Raw genomic sequence first — 21,721 nt, forward strand, 5'->3', positions numbered from 1 at the left:
GCTCCAAACTTTGTCTCTGTAACTCCTTCGATGGGTGTTTTGTTCCCAATCCTAAGAAGGGGCGAAGTGTCAGACTCTTTCCCTAGACCTTAAGTGAAATAATGTATGGAAAGCAAAGGGGGAAATAGGTGCTTGTCAGCTAGATTTAACTTTCTTTCTGTGGGTGAGAATGGTTGAACTAAAGCTTAGGAAAGAAATTGTCATTCCTACTGCTTCCAATGAGAACCATCGTGTGAGTTCCAATAGGGCCTACTGGTCTTAGGAGATATGGTTAAGATAAAAGATGCTTGCTACTGGCAACCTACAATTAGAAAAGTTTGGGCAGAGTCCTGAGACAAGCGTGTGAGAAACTGTATCTTTGAAAGGTGAGATGATGAAGGCAAAAGCAGTTAGGAGCAGGTATTGCTTTCTCATCCTGTATAAGTTTATAATACCAGAGAAGTAAATTGTTATTCCGGCCTCTGTGATCCTGGAGAACTTGAAGACCAAGATCCTAGTATTTTTCTGTAGGGAATTTGTATGACCCCAGAACTTCTTTTTCAGGGATCACGTACTGTGGCCACACCAAGGCTCTGTCACTAAACTTTCACAGACATTATTACTTTACCATTTTATGTAATTCTAAACTTTTAGCTTCTCAACAGCTTCTTCCCAATGGTAATCTTTAATCTTCTGTGCATTTGTAGAGCAAAGCCAACTTTCTGCAGGAGGCTACCTTCCAACAAAAACTTCTCTACCTCTAACCCAGTTCTCCCTCTCAATAACATTCTTGAGGTCAAACCATTCTTCTGCTAGTCTTCTCTCATTGGTTCCCTTAGTTCCCCTTGTGTCCTAGAACTCCGCCCATATTCCAGGAGACACTAGTAATGCAGAGCAGATGCAATGGCTGTGCTTATGGGAAACCCTCATTTACCTGAAGCAAGTTGCTAAGGAGCCCCAGTCCCACTGAAATAAGTCCAGCCCAGGTTCTCCCATTAATTTACTCTTTGATTTGGCTTTATGCAGTCCCACTTGCATCCTGATTTTCATCACCTCCAACAGGGTAGGAGGGGCTAAAAATACCTGTTGCTTAGCTCAGAAAGTTAAAAGGTGGTTTTGTGTTGAGAGGCCAGACTTTAAACTCTGTAGGCCAGAGCTCACATCCCAATCCTGTCAACAAATCAATGATCTGCTTGACTCTACCTCACTCGCCTTACCCATAGTAAGATGCCTTATTCACAAATGCAGGGCACTCTGCACAAACCAATCATTAACACAGTATGTCAGTCTGTGGAGTCTGCTGAGCTCTCTCTTTCCAGTTGTTGCTAGACCCAAGCCAATTACCAAAAGCCAAGTCACTGCTTTCTGTACTTGTCAACCAGGGCCAAGATTGTTTACCTTCTCCCGACCCCTTAAGCAATTAGTAGTTCTTACCCTTCTTAGAAAACTCCAGTAATTAAAAAACAAAGGAGCAGGTTTGTGTGTGTGTGTGTGTGTGTGTGAGAGAGAGAGAGAGAGAGAGAGAGAGAGAGAGCCCAAACTTGTAAGCTAAGCTTTCCCTTAATATTATTCCTTTTACTGAATTTCCTGCTTCCCAGTTTTTAGTTACCTCAAATCATCTAAATGTTTCACCTTTAAGGTCCCATTGGATTCATTTTATGCTGCCTATCCTGGATATTCATCTTACAGATGTTCACGTATCAGGGAATGGCACTTATATACAGAGAATTATTTAAATGTGGTATAATGGAATAAAACCTGAAATCATTGTCCATCAATAGTAAACCATATGAAGAAACCACATTCTATCTAAGCAAGAAAATGTTCTATACTTGTAAAAACGAATAAGGATGCTATGCATACATCAAGTTTGTAAGGTCTCTCACATATATTAAACCTAGAAAGCCAAGAAACATTGCACATAGAACACTGAATTGCACCAAGAACAAGAATAGATGTGTATCATACATTTGCACATGTTTAATAAAACATCTTTGTAGTGATGTGTAAAGGACTAGTTAAAGTTCTTGCTGTTTAGAAAACTAAGTAAACATAATACTGCCCTATTAGCCTAGATAATCCTCAACATTTCTTCTTTAGCATAAAATGCAGTATAAGTATATTCCCTATCGTCTGAACTAGTATGACCAACAGATCTTAGTTTGTCTCTGGCTGCCCTGAATTTAGTGCTGCAACTTCTGGACAAACCATGGAGTACTTCTCCATATTTCTCATCCTTCTGCTATAGCACTGAGCCAGCCATGGCTTTGAGATTTTAGAGTTGGTATGACTAGAGCTATAGCCTCATCCCCAGCACCAGCAATTCGTAGGGGACAAGAGACTGAGTGGCAGATATATGCTCTGCAGGGTATCCTCATCTAACTGACAAGGAAATTGAGGCTCAGAGAGGTTAAGTGATTTGCCCAAGGTCACACAGCTAGTAAGTGCTGGAGCCAGTCTGTCTGACTCCTGCCAAGACAACAAGACACTGGAGAATGTAAAGCTTTCAGAGGAACAGTGGCTCTGGCCTTTGTTAAAGCCTAAAGCACCCACCCAGAGTTGCACTTTAACTAAATCAAACTGTTGCTCTGAATCAACTTTGTCAGGCCCCTGTTGAGAAACGGATTTCTTCCTATTACCTCCACCCCTCAGAGCAAAGAGAATAGATATTCTAGGTTTGGAGACCGAAGAAGCCATATACAGAAAGCTAGTCTCTGAAGCTGGACTCATAGTGAGAGTCCAGTTCTTATTCGGGGAGTGATCATTCCTCAACTCAGCCCAGCCTCCTTCACAAGAGCAGTGCGAGCAAATAAAAGAGAAGAGTAGCTAGCTCCTACCAGGTACCGATGCATGTGGTGCTGTTTGCCTACTGTTTGACTGGGTGCGTATGCAATTCAATTTGGCTATGTAATAGGGGCTCATTTTACTGGGAAATGGTGAATGATTCCCCCAGAGCCTCACAAGCCACAGAAAAAGAGACACTGGCAGATAGCAGAGGCTTTGGGGACTTGGGAGGAAGATAAGAAAAGGTCAAGGCCACAGCTGTGCTTGCGTTTTTCTCAATTAAGAAAAAGGCAGGAGTTAATTACCTGTAGGCAATCGGGATCCCATTGAGGTATTTCAGACGTCTTATAAACGAGGAGCAAAAGAACCGCTTTCCATTGGTATTGGCAATTCATTTATTTGTGCTGAGTCTTTGAAAGTATGAGGAAGAAAAAAAAATCCCCTGTACTTGGGTGTGAGAGTAATGGATTTAGGGGCTGGTTTATCAGGAAGGATAGAAAATAAAATGAAGCAAAGTTTTCCATTAAGCTGGCCTTTTCTGCAGGAGCGCCACAATTTTAATTAACATTTTGTATGAACACTGTATATGAGCCTTTCCTACCTGAGCATTGAGTCCTGTACTTCTGGGATTTGAATGAAACTTACTGTATCTGTGGTGATTGAATTTTGGGACTATAGATGGATTAACAACCCAAATCATGCCCACTACAGCGCAGTGTGCTTTGAGCTATCTGGGTTTTAGTATTACAACTGGCAGGAAAGACTGGGAGGCTAGTCTGCAGTGCCCTTGGGGTTAAGAAGCATCAGAGGGTGGGTGAGATGGCTTTTCAGGAAAGAGTCCAAGGACCACTTTAACCCTAACTTCGGCCTACTTGGTACAACACAGAAATTCACAACAGAAATGTGACAGATTAAATAAGAAGGGTTATGGGTATGATCCATTTCATGAAATCGATGATGTGCTGTAGTGGCCACCAAGCAGATTTTACTACATAGAGTCCCAGTCCTAGGTACCTTTTAGAAGAACCTTACAAATGTGTTCTTCTGACAAAAATTTTAGCCCCAGGATGCTGCAAATCTCAAAAGTGCAAAATAGAATGCTAGTTAAGAGGAAAGCTGTCAAATTAGTTGTTGATGGTGTCTAAAGAGACACATATCTAGGAAAATCATTTAAAGAAACTGTGAGAAATTATTTTCAACAACAACAACAACAACAACAACCAAAAATAACAAAGAAACTAAGTTTATAGATTTTTCCATGTAGGACAGATTCATGCTAGAAAATGCTACACTAGTGTGAGTTCTAATTAGTTTTCAGTGACCCTTGGACTGTTATTAAAAAAAACAAAAAACGCAGAACTTCCTTCATGCTCACCATGGAACACTATGTCTCTAGAATGATAAGGATGGCTAGTTGTCCCTTGGGGGAAAGCTCATTAGCTCAGTTTTACTAATGACTCGTCAGAGCTGTACACAAAACACAATCTAATTCTTAGCTATCTGTGGTCTTTGAAGCCAACGTTTAGTGGGGGATTGGGTGGACTCGGCTTCCTTCTGTTGTGTACGTATTAATTAACCAGGCATTCCCATTTTCCTTGTCAGAGGAAGAAAAAGCAGAGTCCAACCACCATTTTTGTAATTGCAGGTTGAGAAAAGTAGTGGAGCATGTGCTAGCCTTCAGATTTGCTGCACAGAGAGAGCACTGAGATGTGTGGTCTGCAAAGGCCTGTGGTTCAGAAGCCCAGGGTAGTTCTCCTGGGAGCTGGCAGAGCTCACCAATTCCTAACGTTTATCTGAAGAATTTGCTGCCTTTGTTTGCTTCTTTCAGTTTCCCCAGCAGACTTCTGTTTAGTTTGATAGTAGCGGAAAAGTTGCCTTTAAGGCACGTAGTTCACAGACTTATAGAAATCTCCTGAAAATTTGCTTCTATCTATTCAATCTATCATACCAAGGCTACTTTTAACAATAAATAAATAGGAAGGACTGAAAGAGCTGAAGGGCTTTGGAACTTCATAGGAAGAACAACAATATCAACCAACCAGATCCCCCAGAGCTCTCAGGGACTAAACCACCAACAAAAGAGTACACATGAAGGGACCCATGGCTCCAGCTACATATGTAGCACAAGATGGCCTTATCTGGCATCAGTGGGAGGGAAGGCCCTTGGTCCAGTGAAGGCTTGATGCCCCAGTGTAGGAGAATGCTAGGGCAGTGAGACGTGAGTGGGTGGGTGGAGGAGCACCCTCTTAGAGGCAAAGGGGAGGAGGGGTGGGATGAGGGGGTTGCGGAGAGAGATCAGGAAGGGGAACAACATCTGAAATGTAAACAAATAAAATGATTAATAAAAATAACTAAATAACAGTTTATTTAAAAACGATGATTGGGTTAGTATGTTACATTTCTCTAAGGGGAACAGCATTTAGAAAGCCACTTTAAGTTCTTAGCTATCCACATTTGAGTATTTATTCATAGATGTTCAACAGTTGATGATATAGAGCCTGTTATTTAGACAGTAAGAAATCCTTGTTGAGTTGTTATCTGTACTGTACATAAATTACATTAACATTATCTGCCTCCAACATGGTAATGTGTGTCTTACATGAATAGACTTCTTATACACGAACTCTAAACTTACTGTAACCTCCTCAGAAGTGATAGCAGCTATAATTGAGAACTTGCAAACTCTGCCTGGCAGCTAGCCATAGCTCGCAAACTGTTTTCTTTGCCTTCAAAAGCTTTTTTCCCCACTAGCTGCTAACATTGAAAAATTGCAAAACATCATATAATAAACCAGGACTTGCCATTATGGATAAAGCTTCTACAAACATTTGTGTGCAAATTTTTACAGAGATTTAAGTCTTCAGCATATTAGGTATATTCCAAGGACTGTGATTGCTGGATCATACATTGAGTTTGCAAGAAACTGATAAACTGTCTTTCAAATTGCCTATAGCATTTTGCATTCCTAACAAAAATGAATGACTGTTTTTATTACAGCACATCCTTAATACCACTTTATGCTACTGGTATTTTGGATTTTAGACATTCTGGTCCTTATATAGTATATGTATGTATAAAAATTACAAAGTTACTTTCTTGATTCTGGCTATAGGATTACAATATACATCTTAACTTATCATAATCCATTTCTGCTTTATGACTACTTACAGTCACATACAGAAAACCTTACTTCTACATAGGCTTGCTATCTCTGATGGCTCCTTAATAATGGAGTTTGGCTTAGGTCTCTGGACTTGGATGCTGGGTTATTAAGAGTGGGTTAAGGTGAAGAGATGGCTTAAGAGGGGAATGCCAGGGCCAAGAAGCGGGAGTGGGTGGGTAGGGGAGCAGGGTGGAGTGAGGGTATAGGGAACTTTCGGGATAGCATTTGAAATATGTATCATGAAAATATCTAATAAAAATAAATAAATTATTTTTTAAAAAAGAGTACTTTATGCTCTTCCAGAGGAGCCAAATCCTGTTCCCAGCACTAACAGAGGCCCTGGGATAACCACTGGATGGTTTTCTGATCAAAAGGATATGGTCTAGATATAGATAAAATGGGAACTTGAGAAAGATAATTATTTTTCCTTCTTGCTTATACTAATATCACAAAATATCTGACAAATACCTGAGCTAAAATATGAATCCTCTGGAGATATATGTCCAAGTTACAATGTGAAATATTTTAGTTTAATGGCACATTTAAAATTTACTTTTTCAGAAGAGAAAGTAAATATTTAGATACCCAGGAATCTGAGTTACAGGTCTTTAAACTGAAGATAGGGGAAAAGGAAATAGCCAATAGTTTTGCAGCAGCAGATGTAGATTTCGTGGTATGTATGCAACAGGCCTTAAGTCCAATCAAAAAGTGCTTCATTCATTTTGTGACCTTAATGCTACTAGTGCCCCAATGAACATATCTTGCCATGCAGGTCAGAATGACAGCTTGCGAAGGCTACATTAGACAGTTGATGTCTTTTTCTCCCCAGCAGCGTTTATTACTCCATCTTACACAATCTAAACTTGAAAGTAGTGAGCGAGTGTGTGTTTCCTGGTCACTTAAGGTTGATTTCTCTATATCCTGCATCCAAAGTGAATGATCTTCCCGACAGTTTATGGTGGTCAACCACCAAGTTTTCATTTAGTAACCCAGGTTTTATAGGAGCATTGTTGTTAACCCACGCAGGATACTTCCTGCTTGATCTCCTTTTTTATATTGTGTATTTAATTAACTTATAAACTAGTGAATTTCTATAAAGTTTCTACACATATCCCTAGTTTGGATAATCTATCCTGTGCCATCTCCTATAACCAAGTCCTGTGTCCACACTTCAACCTTGAACCTTAGGAAATCTCCTCTCTCCTTTCATCTTGCCTACATTCTACTAACTACTCTAGTTCTATTAACTACAACTTTTGCTTGGGTTTGAAGAGCATAGATTTCCGTATAGCTTTTCTGTATCTCCATTCTGGTTTAGCCCTCTACAACCCCATCATTTTCCTATCCTCTACCCACTTGCTGCTTGAAGCCCCTTCATTCCCTGTATTTCCCCACTCTACTTTTATTTCCTACCTCCTTCACCTTAATACATCTGCTCCCAGCGATCCATTTCCAGTTGCCAGGACAATTGGCTTTTATTAATATTTTAAATTAACATATAGAAGTAATGGACTTCATTGTGATATCTCCATTCATATATGTGATTATACTTTATTAATTCTCCACCCCCAACATTTTTGCTTTGTTTTTTCTATTATTGAATTGATTATGATGCTGGGAATTGAGCATAGGGACTTGTGCATGCTATACAAGCACTGTACTACTCAGCAATACTTACTTAGAGTCTCAAATTCAATTGTTTGGTGTGGTCAGATATTCCGTCTGAAGGTGGCAGCTGCTACAGGAGTCTAGCTAAGTGCTGCTATGCAAGTACATAGGCCTACTTTTGCTAGCCATTCTGCTTTAAAAAAATAAGTAAATAAAAGAGACAAATAACTTCATTTTTCTGGAAACACAAGCCTTTTAAACACCATCAATTAACTTAAACTTTTAAGATGCACTAGTTAGGGTAAATAAAACACTTCATTAGCCATTTAGTAGTAAATTCTAATTTGCTATTAAAGCCACTTAATAGGAAATTAGATGACAGAGACTTTACAGGAAAAAGGGGGAGTTGATTTGGTGAACTTAAGTGCCTCACTCTTTGATCAATAAGTATAGGTTTGGTTCCAGAGTTGTATGTGTATGAGTACTTATGGCAGTCTTTATGGTGTTAGTTGTCTATAACATAACCAAGTATGGCTTCCGTGGCAAAAAGGATCATAAATGATAAGTGATCTCTGTATCCGGTAGGATCTGTGTGTTGAGCAATAACTGGAAAATCTTTGGCCAGACCATGTGCTAAATAAAGAAAGCAATCGGAAGGTCATTGTCTTTTGGAGTTCTTTTTATGCTTTGCTCCGTCACCAGTTCATGAATCCCCTGAAGGCCTTGATAAGGAATTTATATTTGGTTCTAAAAATATTAGGAAGCTATTGGAGGCTCGTGAGCAGTGGAGAGACATAATCCAACCTGATATTCTACGACGAATCTCCTAAAAGAGCTGATTAGAAGGTTCTATCTCTGACCTTAATAGTTTAGGAAAATCAGCTTCTATTGAACTTATTAGCCTTTTCCACTGCTACCCGTTCTTTTTCAGGATTGTCATTTTTCTCTTCACACATACATGCTTTTCTCTCTACCCTGACCACAAATGGAAATGTTTTTCATTGCTTTTGACCAATATATCCTAAGAAAATCGAAGGATGTGTCATTTAGAGTGTTTTATAGAAAGGAACCCAGTGCCTTTCCTGGTGGAACTAATTTCTGTGTGTTCTTGCCTGGCCTACAGGCTAGTATTAATCAGCCATGTAGGAGAGATAGACTTTTCCAGATAGGTCATTTTCTCACAAGACCTCACAAGTTTATCTAACCAACCTACTGCTCTGCTTCTGTCTTTCAGAAAATACTGAAGGAAGGACCCCTGCTGAAGAACTGTAACTCCTTCAGAAGATGGAAGCTTAGATACTGTCTGGTTCAAGGGCAGAAGCTCCACTTTGCACACCATCCTTCGGTAATTATGGAACCCTTTCATCTGCAATAATGGGTGGGTGCAGAGGAGGCCACCATTAGAGAAGTTAAAACCATCTATTCTTTTAACTAATCCCCTTGTACAAATAGGTGGTAGTATTTTCCTTTCCCCTTTCCTATATCTTCCTTTTCATGGATTCCCTGGTTAGTTTCTGTATCCAGAGGTGCCTACCGAATTCATCAGGCCCAGTGCAAAATGAAAGGACAGGACACTTTATTCAAAAACCAGGAAAAGTGCCACTAATGGTACTAACATGAAATGTTTCATATTTAGAGTAAAACATGAAGTGTGGATTTATGGTGTTTTAATTTGATATTTAATGTTATTCTAAAAAGAAAAAAAAACAGCATGAGGTTTGCCATTTAATTTTCTTTTCTACCACTCCAATTTTAAATGTAAATATAAGAGCATTTAACTTACAGAAAGAACAACCATCATTATATAATTTATGGTAGTAGCTCATACATGCATGTGTATTTTGTTTTCAGCAGAATACAAAACTAACTCTTTTTTTCTTCACTTTTTAAATATTTTCATATTCTTCCTACACTTTGTGGAAAGGGACAGTAGCCGGTCTGGACTTTCCTTTTCCTTGTAGTTTGCCTGGGCTTTCCTTTTCCTTCAGTGTCATCCTTTTCAGCATAAATGATTGCATAACCTGAGGATAAGAACTTGAATAAGAATTAATAGAACAGGGCTCCCTGGGTGCTTGTTTCCTACAAAAACACTGTCTTTTCTTCATGTTTGTAGCAAGTTCTGAGCCGAGCAGACTGTGTGGATTGTCAGTATACCTGTCTGCTCAGTCGTACACATATCACACTTTGTACTTGCATTATTACTATGATGGGATCCACTAGAATTCTAAGCTCATGCCTATGACAAGTGCACTTAGTGTGCCAAGACAGGGGGTGGACATGCAGCTGATACATGTCTCCTATGCTCGTGTGCACAGCCCATGGTCTTGTTGGGCTTTATTTACAAAATGCAAGCCCAAAGATTAAATGATCAGGAATTTAAAGATGACAATAACAAAGCATTAGTCCAAGTCCTGGGCAATTCTGAACATGGAGTCTTGACAGCACAAGTTACATAGTGATAGTAGTGATTTCCAGCAGCAACTGATACCCGGGCAGCAACTACCACATCAATTATACCAGGAGATACGGGCTCCATACCGGATGTGACAGGCAAGATAGTCAAAGGCTGCTAACTCAATAAATTTAATAATAATTTATACCACAAATTCTTTAGGTAGGCTATATTTTGTTATCTATCCTTAAATTTATATTTGGATAAGTCTCATCTGACCAGCCCAAGACTTATTACAAATCCATGGAAAAGTTGTAGGCAAATTGTATTTTAATTTAGTGTTTTACTTGCTATGTCTACAAAAATCACGTTATTATATAAATCCTAGCCCTTAAGACAAGTACTGGTTGGATCATAACTGCTAAAAATGTTTGTCAGTGTGTATGTATGTATATATACATTTTAATGTCTATTTGTGCCAATGAATCCAATGGCTTCTTATCATTCTTTCCCTGTGTCTTTCCAGTTTGCACACTTTGAAACAATTGATCTGTCTCAAGTTGTCTTGGCTGAAAGTAGCTGCAGAAATCTTTGCCACGGTTTTTGTGTAAGTAAGAATGAAAATATCTGAATGTGCATGCATGGGACTGACTGATAATAAGAGTGTTTATAGCTGTTTGGTCCATTTTGTGTGGGGGGGCATCAGGTTTATGGAGTCTTCTTTGATTGCAAAATGTTATTATTTATACAAATTTCCACTAGCCTAGTGATAGACAGGACAGTGAGTACTAACCATGTTCCCTACTAATAGGCTGCTATAAGCCAAACTGACTTCAGGGCACAAGGGGCCTTTGACTATTATAGCATTCAGTGAGTCCTCTGGGTAAATGTAATACAGAAGTATTGTTGAAAAGGGTTACAAGACATGAGTAAGTCATAGGAAAATTTAGAGTAACAAAGCCCATGGCATCATTTCCTTTGATGCTATAGATAATCCTCAGTGAGATCTAGCCCACAGTGAGGTTCCAGATGAGAATGCTTCTAAGAAAATATAGGAAGTGTTCAGGGCTTTGTGAGCCTGGAATGTTGTGCAGCTTTGGTCACTCATGTAAATCTAAACCAAAATAATCACTGAAAAGTATCAAGTCCACTAGTTCTAAAGTCTCCCATCTCACCTCTTCTGAAATTGTCTTCCCCAGCCTCATCAGTCAGTTATAACAGGTTTCTTCTTGAGGCTATGCTATCCCTTATCTTAATGAAAGCTCTGGGCCACTGCACAACAGATTAGCTAAGAATAGATGTGAAGTGAAGGAGTGACTGTAGTCATGTTCCCAACCAGTTCCTATGCCTATCTATCACACAATCAAGTGCTATATGCAAAAGGAGACAGAAATTACATGTTAGTCTGGCTAGCACTAGTTTCCATTTGTGGCATTCATCAAGCAGGGCCATTGAAGCAATGACTGATATCCTAGCCAATCTTGTTTTCTCTTACTATCTGGGAAAAGTCTAAGGTCTGCTCATGGTCTACATCATTAAGACCTTCAATACTGAGCCAGTGAGATGACTCATCAGCAAAGGAGTTTGCCAGGCAAACTCAACAACCAGAACTCAATCCCAGGATCCAATCAAGGAAGGAGAACCAACACCTAACAATCAGCCTTCCCACATGATCTTTGCCACATGCATACCTACACTCACATTCATACATGTGTATCAAATATCATATACACACATGTACCCAATAATAAACAAACAAGTAAACCAAGCAACAACAACAAAAACAAACAAACAAACAACAACAACAAAAAACCCAACAAATAAGACATTCAGATTGGCTTTGATACTATTCCTGGCTGAGTTCTGGCATTATCACAAAGGATTGAGAGAGACTACTGTAAACTTGCCTTCCATTTAGCCCTGTCTATGATAAAGAAAGAAACTGGATTTCTTTACATATTGTTTTGCCCACACACCACAAGAGAAGCACCCTCTTGGTCACTTTCCCCACTTCACATAGAACAGCAGTGAGCAAGTAGAAATGTTAGGCAAGCTCATGTTCGAAATAGATGACATGTAGCTGAATGCTGAAGAGTGTGGATTCAAGAGCCAGAGAATTTGCTTTTGCTTTTTTTTTTTTTTTTTTTTTTTTTTTTTTTTAACTTCTGGGTAACTCTGGAAAAACCATTTAGTTGTCATTGTCTCAGTTTTCCTGGCTATGAAATGGGAACAATTACAATGCCCATCTCATGGGACTGTAACAAAGTTTGATTGAAGTAATATGCCTAAAAGTACATTAGAATAGTTCTTGGCACCCATGAAGTGGCATTAAAGTCTTAATTATTACTATTATAGTTATTATTGTTTTGAATAGTTATTAAGGCAGCTGGGTAGCCCTGAAAACTTATGTCATATTCAAGAAGTGGCTTGGAATATGCTTGGTACCTATGTCTAATTTCATAGAGAATTTGCAGATTTTGGACAGGGGGCTTTGTTGGTGAAAATCAACTAATAATAGGATGTTTTCTTTAGGTTATCACACCACATCGAAAAGTATCTCTAGTTGCACCCACTCGGCAAGACATGGAAGAATGGATTAACATCATAAAAACCGTCCAACAAGGAGAAATCTGTCAGGTAAGGCAAATGGTAGCAACATGCACAACTCTCATGAGAAAATACTTAAGTGACTACATTGGGAAATCAGCTCAAAGAACTAGTAAACTAGAAGCAGAGACTATCCAGCCAGGATGTACATGTAGTATCATTTGGAAACCTGTTTAGAACTCCTCACAAATAGGAGAAATTCACTTGGGCTCAGACCTTGGTAACCATGTTGCTTAGTCTTTTCTGTATACATCTGGCAGAGATGTCATGGTATATCCAATGAATGAAATGCACAGGAAGTTTTCGTGCAGCTAACTTAGACATCCATGATGTTAAGAAAGTTGCGATCAGCAGTTTAAATTCCTGCATTCAGAATAACAATAATAACACTTAAAGGAAATTGAGGCTGAGAAAGAGGAAGGAATCAGATCAAGAAGAAATAAGTACTCTCTTGAAAACAAAACAAAACAAAACAAAACAAAACAAAACAAAAGAGAATTTGGACCCAGGCTGTGTAGTTCCTAGGCTTATGCCATTAACTGATATATATACAAGTCTGCCTCTGTTTTCTATCCATTACAAAAGAAATTTAGAAGAAAGGACAAGGACAGTCTACCCACAGCTTATCAGGGTTCGTTTCTCCTTTACTGTCTCTAAAACACTCAGTGCTACTATTCAGACTGTGAGATCTGGCCTGAACTGGCTCTTCTGTAAATCTACCACAATTATAATCTATATAATTTATAAGATGGGAAGGATCATGTCATTTATTTACTTAGATAAGATGTGTACTTCACAGTGAGTTAGAGAAATATCTTTGAAAGTATATGTAAACCTAAGGGAAATCTTGAAGTCAGATTTGACTTAGAATGAAACAGAGTTCATCCTAAAGCAAAATTCTCCTGTGAAAGTCTTGGAGGCAAGGAGCAAAGTGAATAAATACAGTCTTTAAAGACCTTGATGTCACACAATATAATTAAAAAAAAACTCAACCCAGAAGAAAGTATATCACCAAAAGAACCTTAAATGTCTTAAATAACTAATGACCAGTAGAAGATTGTTTGGTGCATTTAGGCTGGAGCAGGGTGCTCAGTAATCGGCTTAGAAAGGAAAAATAAAGTCTTTGAGAAGATCCATCTTTCATTATATTCCTCAGATTTCTTGGGCTTCTGATCACTCTGTGTCATAGCTATACATTTGACTATTCATGACTCTGATGGAAGTAGCATGCCAATGTGACTAAACTGGAGCCTCCAGCATACCATGAAGCCCTCTTACAGGCTTACAATATAATGCTCAATTGAGGGTCCTCCCCATAGCATACAATAGGTTTTCACATGACTTAGCATCTAGTATTTAACTACTTTGCTCTTTTCTTCTTCTTTTCCTGATGGAGTAATATATCCCCACCCTGGCGATGAAGCCAACATTAGAGGCAGCAACCAAGGGTTGGTCATTCTTTACTACTTGGCTGTTCTTATCCTCTAGAAGCAATCCCTTTCTCTTGGGTTACTTCTATTGAAACTGAAATGCTTCTTCCATATCACATAATATTTTCAGTTTCACAAACAGTCACATGGGATATTTTGAATTGTAATTATTAGCCTAGGAATGCAGAAATCCTAGAGAAAATTGTCAGAAAATAGATGTGTCATTATTCACTCCAGTGAATTAAACACCTGGCTACTAACGACCCAGCACATGCTAAAAAAGAAAAGAATAATGTGCCTGTTTACTCTCTTGGAGGAATTGGATGAGGACCAAATCCTAACCTCTGTAGAATTGCCTCAGGGACCTAAATACATTAAAGAACACTCCCGGCTGCTGGACAAAGCCCTCACTGTGAGAACCTTAGCACTTCATCTTGCTTAAAGCTTAAACAGGCAAATGTTTCCCTGTTTCATGCACCTTATATGTATAACAATCTTTCCTATCTTCTGTCACCAGTAGCGCCTGACATTTATGGTGACAAAAGATTAATCCTGGGTTTAGTGACATATTATAATACTGACAAAGTAATTGAATAATCTGTTGGAAACGATTCAATAGATATACTACTAGATGTTTAGTTAACGTTGCCAAATGTGTTAAAGAAAAAAAGTAGATCCTCCTTCCTGACCCAGTGTGTTTTTAGTTAGTTAGGAGACATGATGCTAGTACTGACAGTTAGTTCTCAGATAAAACAAATAATAAAATAGTATATAGGAATGCAGAAACGGAAAGGATAAGTATCTAGAGCCTTCTGGGAAGAATTAATAAAGAGACTTGAGACTGACCTTGAGAGATAAATGGGACTTAATTAGTGGCAAGGGTTTGGGCTAGCATGGAGTCCTGAAAAAGGAAACTGATATAAGAAAAAGCTAAGACAAGAGAATTTTCTTGAAATACAATGAAATGTGGCTGGCCAACATTTAGGAATGTGGACACCAGAAGCATAGCCAGAGAGGTGAAGTAGGTAAAATGGCAGAGGTTTTTCAGTGCCAGGGCAAGGAGTGAAGGCTTACAATATGATAACATTTCAATGGAAAGAAGATTAGAAAGAGTTGTTCAGTTGTATACTTTAGAAATAAAGAACAGAGAAGCAGGGAAGATGGCTTAGTGAGTAAAACTGGCTAATGAACATGGGAACCTGAATTTGCATCACCAGCACCCACATAAAAAGCCTACCATGGCAGTGTATTCCTTTAAATCCAGGACGGAGGCCATGGAGGTGCAGAGGCAGGTGGGTTCCAGGAGTTAACTGGCCAACCAGCATAGCTAAGATTGCAATGTCTAGGTTGAGTGAGAGACCCTGTCTCACAAAATAAGTTAGGGAGCAATACATGTTAGTATCTCATGGCCTCCTCTACACTTGAACACATGTATGCCAAGTGTGTCCAGACATGTACACACATACTCTCACCCACATACAAAACAGAGAATGGATTAGACAGGGGAACAATAGAGGCCAGAACTTCAGGGAGTTATATACACTTGGGGCAAAACAAAGATAAATCCTTGTCTTAGTTAGGGTTTTATTGCTGTGAACAGACATCATGATCAAGACAAGTCTTATGAAGAACAACATTTAATTGGGGCTGGCTTACAGGTTCAGAGGTTCAGTCCATTATCATCAAGGCAGGAACATGGCGGCATCCAGGCAGGCATGGTGCGGAGGATCTGAGAGTCATACATCTTCATCTGAAGGCTTCTATCTTCTGGATTCCAGGAAGCTTAGGATGAGGGTCTTAAAGCCCACACCCATAGTGACACACCTATTCCAACAAGGCCACAATTACTCCAACAGGGACACATCTTCTAATGGTGCCACTCTCTGGGCTGAGCATACACAAACCATCACAATCCCAGTAGAATGATAAAAAAGGAAGACAAGGAGTAAATACTAATTTGTACATAGTGGACTGAGAAGAGAAGCTAGCTATAAGAAAACGATACAATGAGAATGAGGGCCAGATGTCAATGGTAGAACACAAACTACCAAGTGAAAGGTCTTTGGTTTCATCTGCACCATTGAAGGAGTGTGGTAGGAAGGAGGTTTTGACAGAAAAGTAGGGTACTAAAAAGGTTCCTATTTCATGGAGTGGACCTAATGTCAAATCAGTCATTGGTTGACTCCTCCCACAAGCTTTGTGCCACCATTGTCCCAGCATGTTTTGGAGGCAGGACAGCATTGTAGAGCAGTGATTTTGTGGCTGGGTTGTTGTTTATGTTACCCTTTTGATAGTGTGTGGAATCCCTTCCTATACCAAAACTACTATAATATTAGGGTGAAGGTTCTGTGGAGGCAGCAGCACAGTCTCTCCCTGTTCAGTGAGTTGTATAAGTGTGGTCTTCAGCAATGGGGCCTTGCTGTTGGTTTGTGGGGACTAACATGTTGTCTTGGCAACAGCCTGGGTTGTTTGAGATTTCCATGGGACCCCTTTGGCCATTTGTAATTTGGCCATTGTAATTTAGTCCAGGTGCTGGAAGCTTCCTTTGGTGACAAGATATGGCCAATTAGGACTACATCTTCCCCTTTATTTGGACACTTTATTAGGATTAACTTCTTATTATATTTTAGAAAGTTTCCATTGGACTAGGTTTCCACACCAATCCTCAGATGCCCCTCAGTTTAAGCTTTCTCTCCTTGTCCACTTGACCTCCTATTTCCAATACATCTACCACCCCAGTTCATCTCTAAAATGTATTCTATATCCCCCTATAAGAGAAATCCATGTATTCCTGTGCCAACAAGTTCAAGGCTGTTCCTCACTTTCTCTTTCAATCAGGTTCACTGTATCTGGTTTTATGTTGAGGTCTTTGATCCATTTGGAGTTGAGTTTTGTAAAGGGTGATAAAATGAGTCTATTTCCATTTCTCTGCACCAGATCCATACAGTTTGACCAGCACCATTTGTCAAAGATGCTGTTTGTCTTTCTCTAGTGTGTATTTTTGGTTTATTCATCAAAACTCAGGTGTCCATAGGTGTGTGAATTTGTATCTGGGTCTTTGATTCAATTCCATTGACCAATCTGTCTGTTTTTGTGCCATAAGAACTTGAGTATCATTATTTCAAGGTCTGTAAAGTATTGTTTGAAATTTTGCTGAGGGTTGCATTAAATCTGCAATTGCTTTTGGTAAGATGTTATTTGAAGTTATTGTGACATAGTATTTCCTTGATTTCTTTCTCAGTCAATTTGTTATTTGTATATAGGAGGGCTACAATTTTTTTCTGTGAGTTTGTATCCAGCTACTTTGCTGAAAGTGTTTTATCAGTTGTAGGAGTTCTCATGGAATTTTTGGGTCATGTATGTATACTATCATATCTCTGCAAATAAAGATTCTTTGACTCTTTCCTTTCCCATTTGTGTCCCCTTGAGCTCCTTCAGTTATCTTATTGCTCTAGCTAAAACTTCAAGTACTATATTGACTAGATATAGAGAGTTGACAACTGTGTCTTATTCCTGATTTTAGAGAAATTGCTTTGAGATTCTCTCCATTTAAGCTGATGTTGGCTCTGGGCTTGCTGTGAACTTCCTTTATTTGGTTGAGGTATATCCCTTGTATCTGGATTCTCACCAGGACTTTTATTATGAATGGTGTTGTGTAGGCATAAATTTTTTGCAACATACATTTAATAAGGATTCAACCTCTCCTCTAGCCTACCTCCCAGGAGATAGTTGAATAGAAAAGTTATTAGGATATGGGGGAAGTGGACCTGTTTAACAATACTTTTTGAGGGGCAGGCTCAATCTTCTTGGGCAGCAGTACAGTCCCGTAGCAAAGACCAAATAAGACTCAGCAGCTGAAGACTAGTCCTCTAGGCAGGCAGACACCAGTCAAGAACCAGCAGCTGTCCTTCAGTCCTGAAGGAACTTCCAGCCTAGCCAACCTGCCTGAGATGAGGAGGCCTCAGAGCTGCAAGCTACCTGTAGGAACCTCATGAGCAATTCTTGTGCACATTACAAGTTGAGTTCAACAACTGTATGTAAGGTGAACCAATTCATGTCTGTTGTTAGCATAGAATATAGTGGCTGAGTAAGCCAAACCAATGCTCAGTGCTCTTTTCCCATTGTCTGTGGGGTCATATTTATATTCCATCAAGTGTCCTTTCATGTGTTTGCTATATCCAATCATCCTTTCACCTGTGTCTGCCTCAGGAAAACATTTTTTCACAAGTCTGCTTTAGCAAGACATTCTTTCACCTGTGTGACCCAGCCAACCATCATTTGACATAACTAACTTTCCAAAGAAACTAGAAATTTCCACTTCAATGTTGGTTTTGTCAAAGGTATTTTCTTCATTTAATGTGTTGATCATGTCGTTTTTGTCTTTCAGGTTTTTTATATGATGGATTACATTTACTGCTTTTTGATTCATAGATTAGATTTGCTAGTATTTTATTGGGTGTTTTGTATCTATGTTGCTAAGGGGTATTAGTCTGTAATTCTCTTTGTTGAGTGGTTTGGGTATTAGAATAACTGTGGCCTCATAAAATGAATTGGCTTTTGTTGTTGTCGTCATTGGGAGACTTTTAATAACTGCTTCTGTTTCACTAGGGGTTATAGATCTTTCAAAACTGCTTATTTGGTGTTGACTTAACTTTGATAAGTGGTACATAGCAAGAAAATTATTCATTGCTTTTAGATTTTTCAAATTTGGTGACATACAGGTTTTTAACATATGTCCTTAATATTCTCTGGGTTTCCTTGACACCTGTGTTTATGGCCTTCTTTTTATTTATTTGGATATTCCTTCTCAGCCTCTTAGTTTTAGTTAGTTTGGAAAGTTTGCCTAGCTTGTTGATTTTTCTCAGATAACTAAGTCTTTGTTTCATTGTTGTCTTTGTTTCTATTCTATTGATTTCAGCCCTGAGTTTGATTATTTCTTTCTATCTATTGCTGTTGGACTTTTTGTTATAGAGCGTTCAAGCAGGCTATTAAGTTGCTAGTATGAGATCTCTCCATTTTTTAACTTAGTGCTATGAATTTGCCTCTTAGAACTGCTTTCGTTGTATAGCATAAGATTGGGTATGTGGTGTATTCATTTTCATTCAATTCTAGAAAGTCTTATTTCTTCCTTTAGTTCTCTGTCTTAACAAGTTTTTCAATCAGTAGAGAGTTGTTCAGTTTCCATGAGTTTGTAAGCTTTTTGTTGTTTCTTATGTTGGTGATAATCTGTGGTGGTCTGATAGGATGCATGGAGTTGTTTCAATTTTCTTGTATTTGATGAGGCTTCCATTGTGTCTAAGTATTTGTTCATGTTTGGAGAAAGTTTCATGAGGTGCAGAGAAAAATGTGTATTCTTTTGTGTTTGGGTACATTTAAAAAAAAAGATTTATTAATTTATTTTATATATGTGAGTATACTGTTGCTGTCTTCAGACATACTGGAAGAGGGCATCAAATCCCATTATAGATGGTTGTGAGCCACCATGTGGTTGCTGGGAATTGAACTCAGGACCTCTGAAAGAGCAGTCAGTGCTCTCAACCACTGAGCTATCTCTCCAGCTTGGGTGAAACGTTTTTTAAACTTTTGTTAGGTCCATTTGCTTATAATGTTGAGTAGCTCCAGTTCTTTAATTTTTTTTTGTTTGGATGATCTGTCTATTAATGAGTAGTATATTGAAGTGTCCTACTCTCAGTGTGTGAGGGTCAATATGTGATTGATGTGATAGTAGTGCTTCGTTTATATACTTGGGTGTCCTTGTCTTTTGGGCATAGATGTTAAGAATCACAATGTTCTCTTGATGGATTTTTTTCCTTTGATGAGAATGCAGTGTCCTTCCTATCTCTTCTGATTAGTTTTTGTTTGAAATCTATTTAGTCATATATTAAAATGGCTTTACCAGCTTGCTTCTTAGGTCTATTTGCCTAGAATTCCCAGTGGCCACACCTATTATGTCCACAGAAAATTTCCTACCATGAAACACACAGCCATCACATTCTCCTGAAAAATAGAGTGTAAACAGAAACCAAGGGGAAAAATCCACCCAACAAAGACAAAACCAGATATCATCGTCTAGAACTATATTATAACAAACCAAGATGTTGAGACACCAGCATAGGGTTAGTAACAGCCAGAACTGTTTGTTTTGTTTTGATGTTTGATGTTTGAGTGTGTGTGTGTGTGTATGTGTGTGTCAACTAAAGCCAAAAACCCCACTACAGCATGCCCTGAATATTACAACATAGTTGAAACATAATAAGTCCATAGAGATATAATAGAGGTCTATAAGGAAGAAATGAGTAAATCTCTTAAAGAAGTCCAAGAGTGTGTGCATGCTTGTGGTACACTGTAGCAAATTCAGATTGCCTGTACATATACTTTATCAACTAAGCTTTTGTGTCCTGTGTCAAGTCATGAAGAAACCACTTTAACATGTGTGTATACGTGTGCACAACACACACACACCCACACCCCAAAACAAAATAAAAAAACCCAGTGGACAGAAATGAATAAAACTGTTAAATGGACATAGAATCAGTAAGGAAAACACAAACTGACAGAAATCTGGAAATGAAAAATTTAGGAATTAGAAAAGGAACTACAGAGGTAAGCTTCACTAACAGTATAGAAAAGATGGGAGAGAGAATGTCAGGCATTGAATATATGGTAGAAAAATCAATATGTTGTTCAAAGAAAATGGTAAGTCTAAAATACTCTTGATATAAAACATCCAGGATTTTTGGGACCCTACAAACTGACCAAATTCAGCAATAATAATAAAGAGAAGAAACACAGGTAAAGGCACAGAACATATTTTCAATAAAGGATAGAAGCTGAAGAAGTGCATACCTATAAAGGTACAAGAGGCACATAATAATCAAAACAGTAAATGTACTGAACAGGGAAAGAATATTAATAGCTGAAAGGGAAAATGACAAAGAAACAAATAAAGGGAGACCTATTATAATTACACTTGACTTCTCAATAGAAGCTCTAAAAGCCAGAAGGGCCAGGACAGATGTATTGCAGACTCTAAGAAAAAAAAAATCAGCCTAGACTGCTATATACAGCAAACCTTTCAGTCACCATAGATGGAGAAAGAAAGGCATCCCACAACAAAACCAAATTTAAACAATCTACAAATCTAGACCTATAAAGGATGCTAGATGGTAAATCTCAACCTAAAACCATTAACTATTTCCAAGAAAACACAGGGAATAAATAATTCCAGACTAGACAATTAAAGGAAAAACAATAGAAACAGGCCACCACCAACATCATCACCACCAACAACAAAAAAGTAAAAGGAATCAAGAATCATTTGTCATTGATCTCTCTCAACATCAATAGTCTCAATTTATCAGTTTAAAGAAATTTCAGACTAACAGAATGGATGTGAAACAGGATCCATCCTTCTGCTGTATCCAAGAAACACTCCTCAATATCAAGGCATTACCTTGGTGGCAGAGGTTGGGAGGGTGATTGGAAAAAGATATCCCAAGTAAACAGACCTAAGAAGCAAGCTGCTATAGCCATTTTAATATCTAACAAAATAGACTTCAAACCAAGAATATTTGTTTCTTAAACTTTGACTACAGAAGAAAAAATATTGTAAAATATTGCATAGATAATTTATTTATTTTCTTTGTTTTATTTTACAGACCAGGGATTGCATCTAGGATCTCTCTCTCTCTCTCTCTCTCTCTCTCTCTCTCTCTCTCTTTGTCTCTCTCTCTCTCAGTTGAGGTCTCCTGGGCTTTC

The 21,721-nt window shown here is 38.5% G+C and overlaps 1 protein-coding gene across 2 annotated transcripts in view; it reads left to right on the top strand.

The window, feature by feature from the left end:
* Positions 1-21,721, top strand: part of Dgkk (diacylglycerol kinase kappa) — a 137,448-nt gene that overhangs the window by 45,889 nt on the left and 69,838 nt on the right. For both annotated transcript variants that reach the window (XM_021153875.1, XM_021153876.1), the window contains 3 exons: positions 8,769-8,879; positions 10,453-10,533; positions 12,459-12,563. In XM_021153875.1, coding sequence (XP_021009534.1) covers positions 8,769-8,879; positions 10,453-10,533; positions 12,459-12,563 — 297 coding nt within the window. The remainder of the gene's footprint in view (positions 1-8,768; positions 8,880-10,452; positions 10,534-12,458; positions 12,564-21,721) is intronic.

Source organism: Mus caroli, chromosome X (assembly GCF_900094665.2).
Source record: "Mus caroli chromosome X, CAROLI_EIJ_v1.1, whole genome shotgun sequence".
In the NCBI taxonomy this organism is placed as follows: domain Eukaryota; kingdom Metazoa; phylum Chordata; class Mammalia; order Rodentia; family Muridae; genus Mus; species Mus caroli.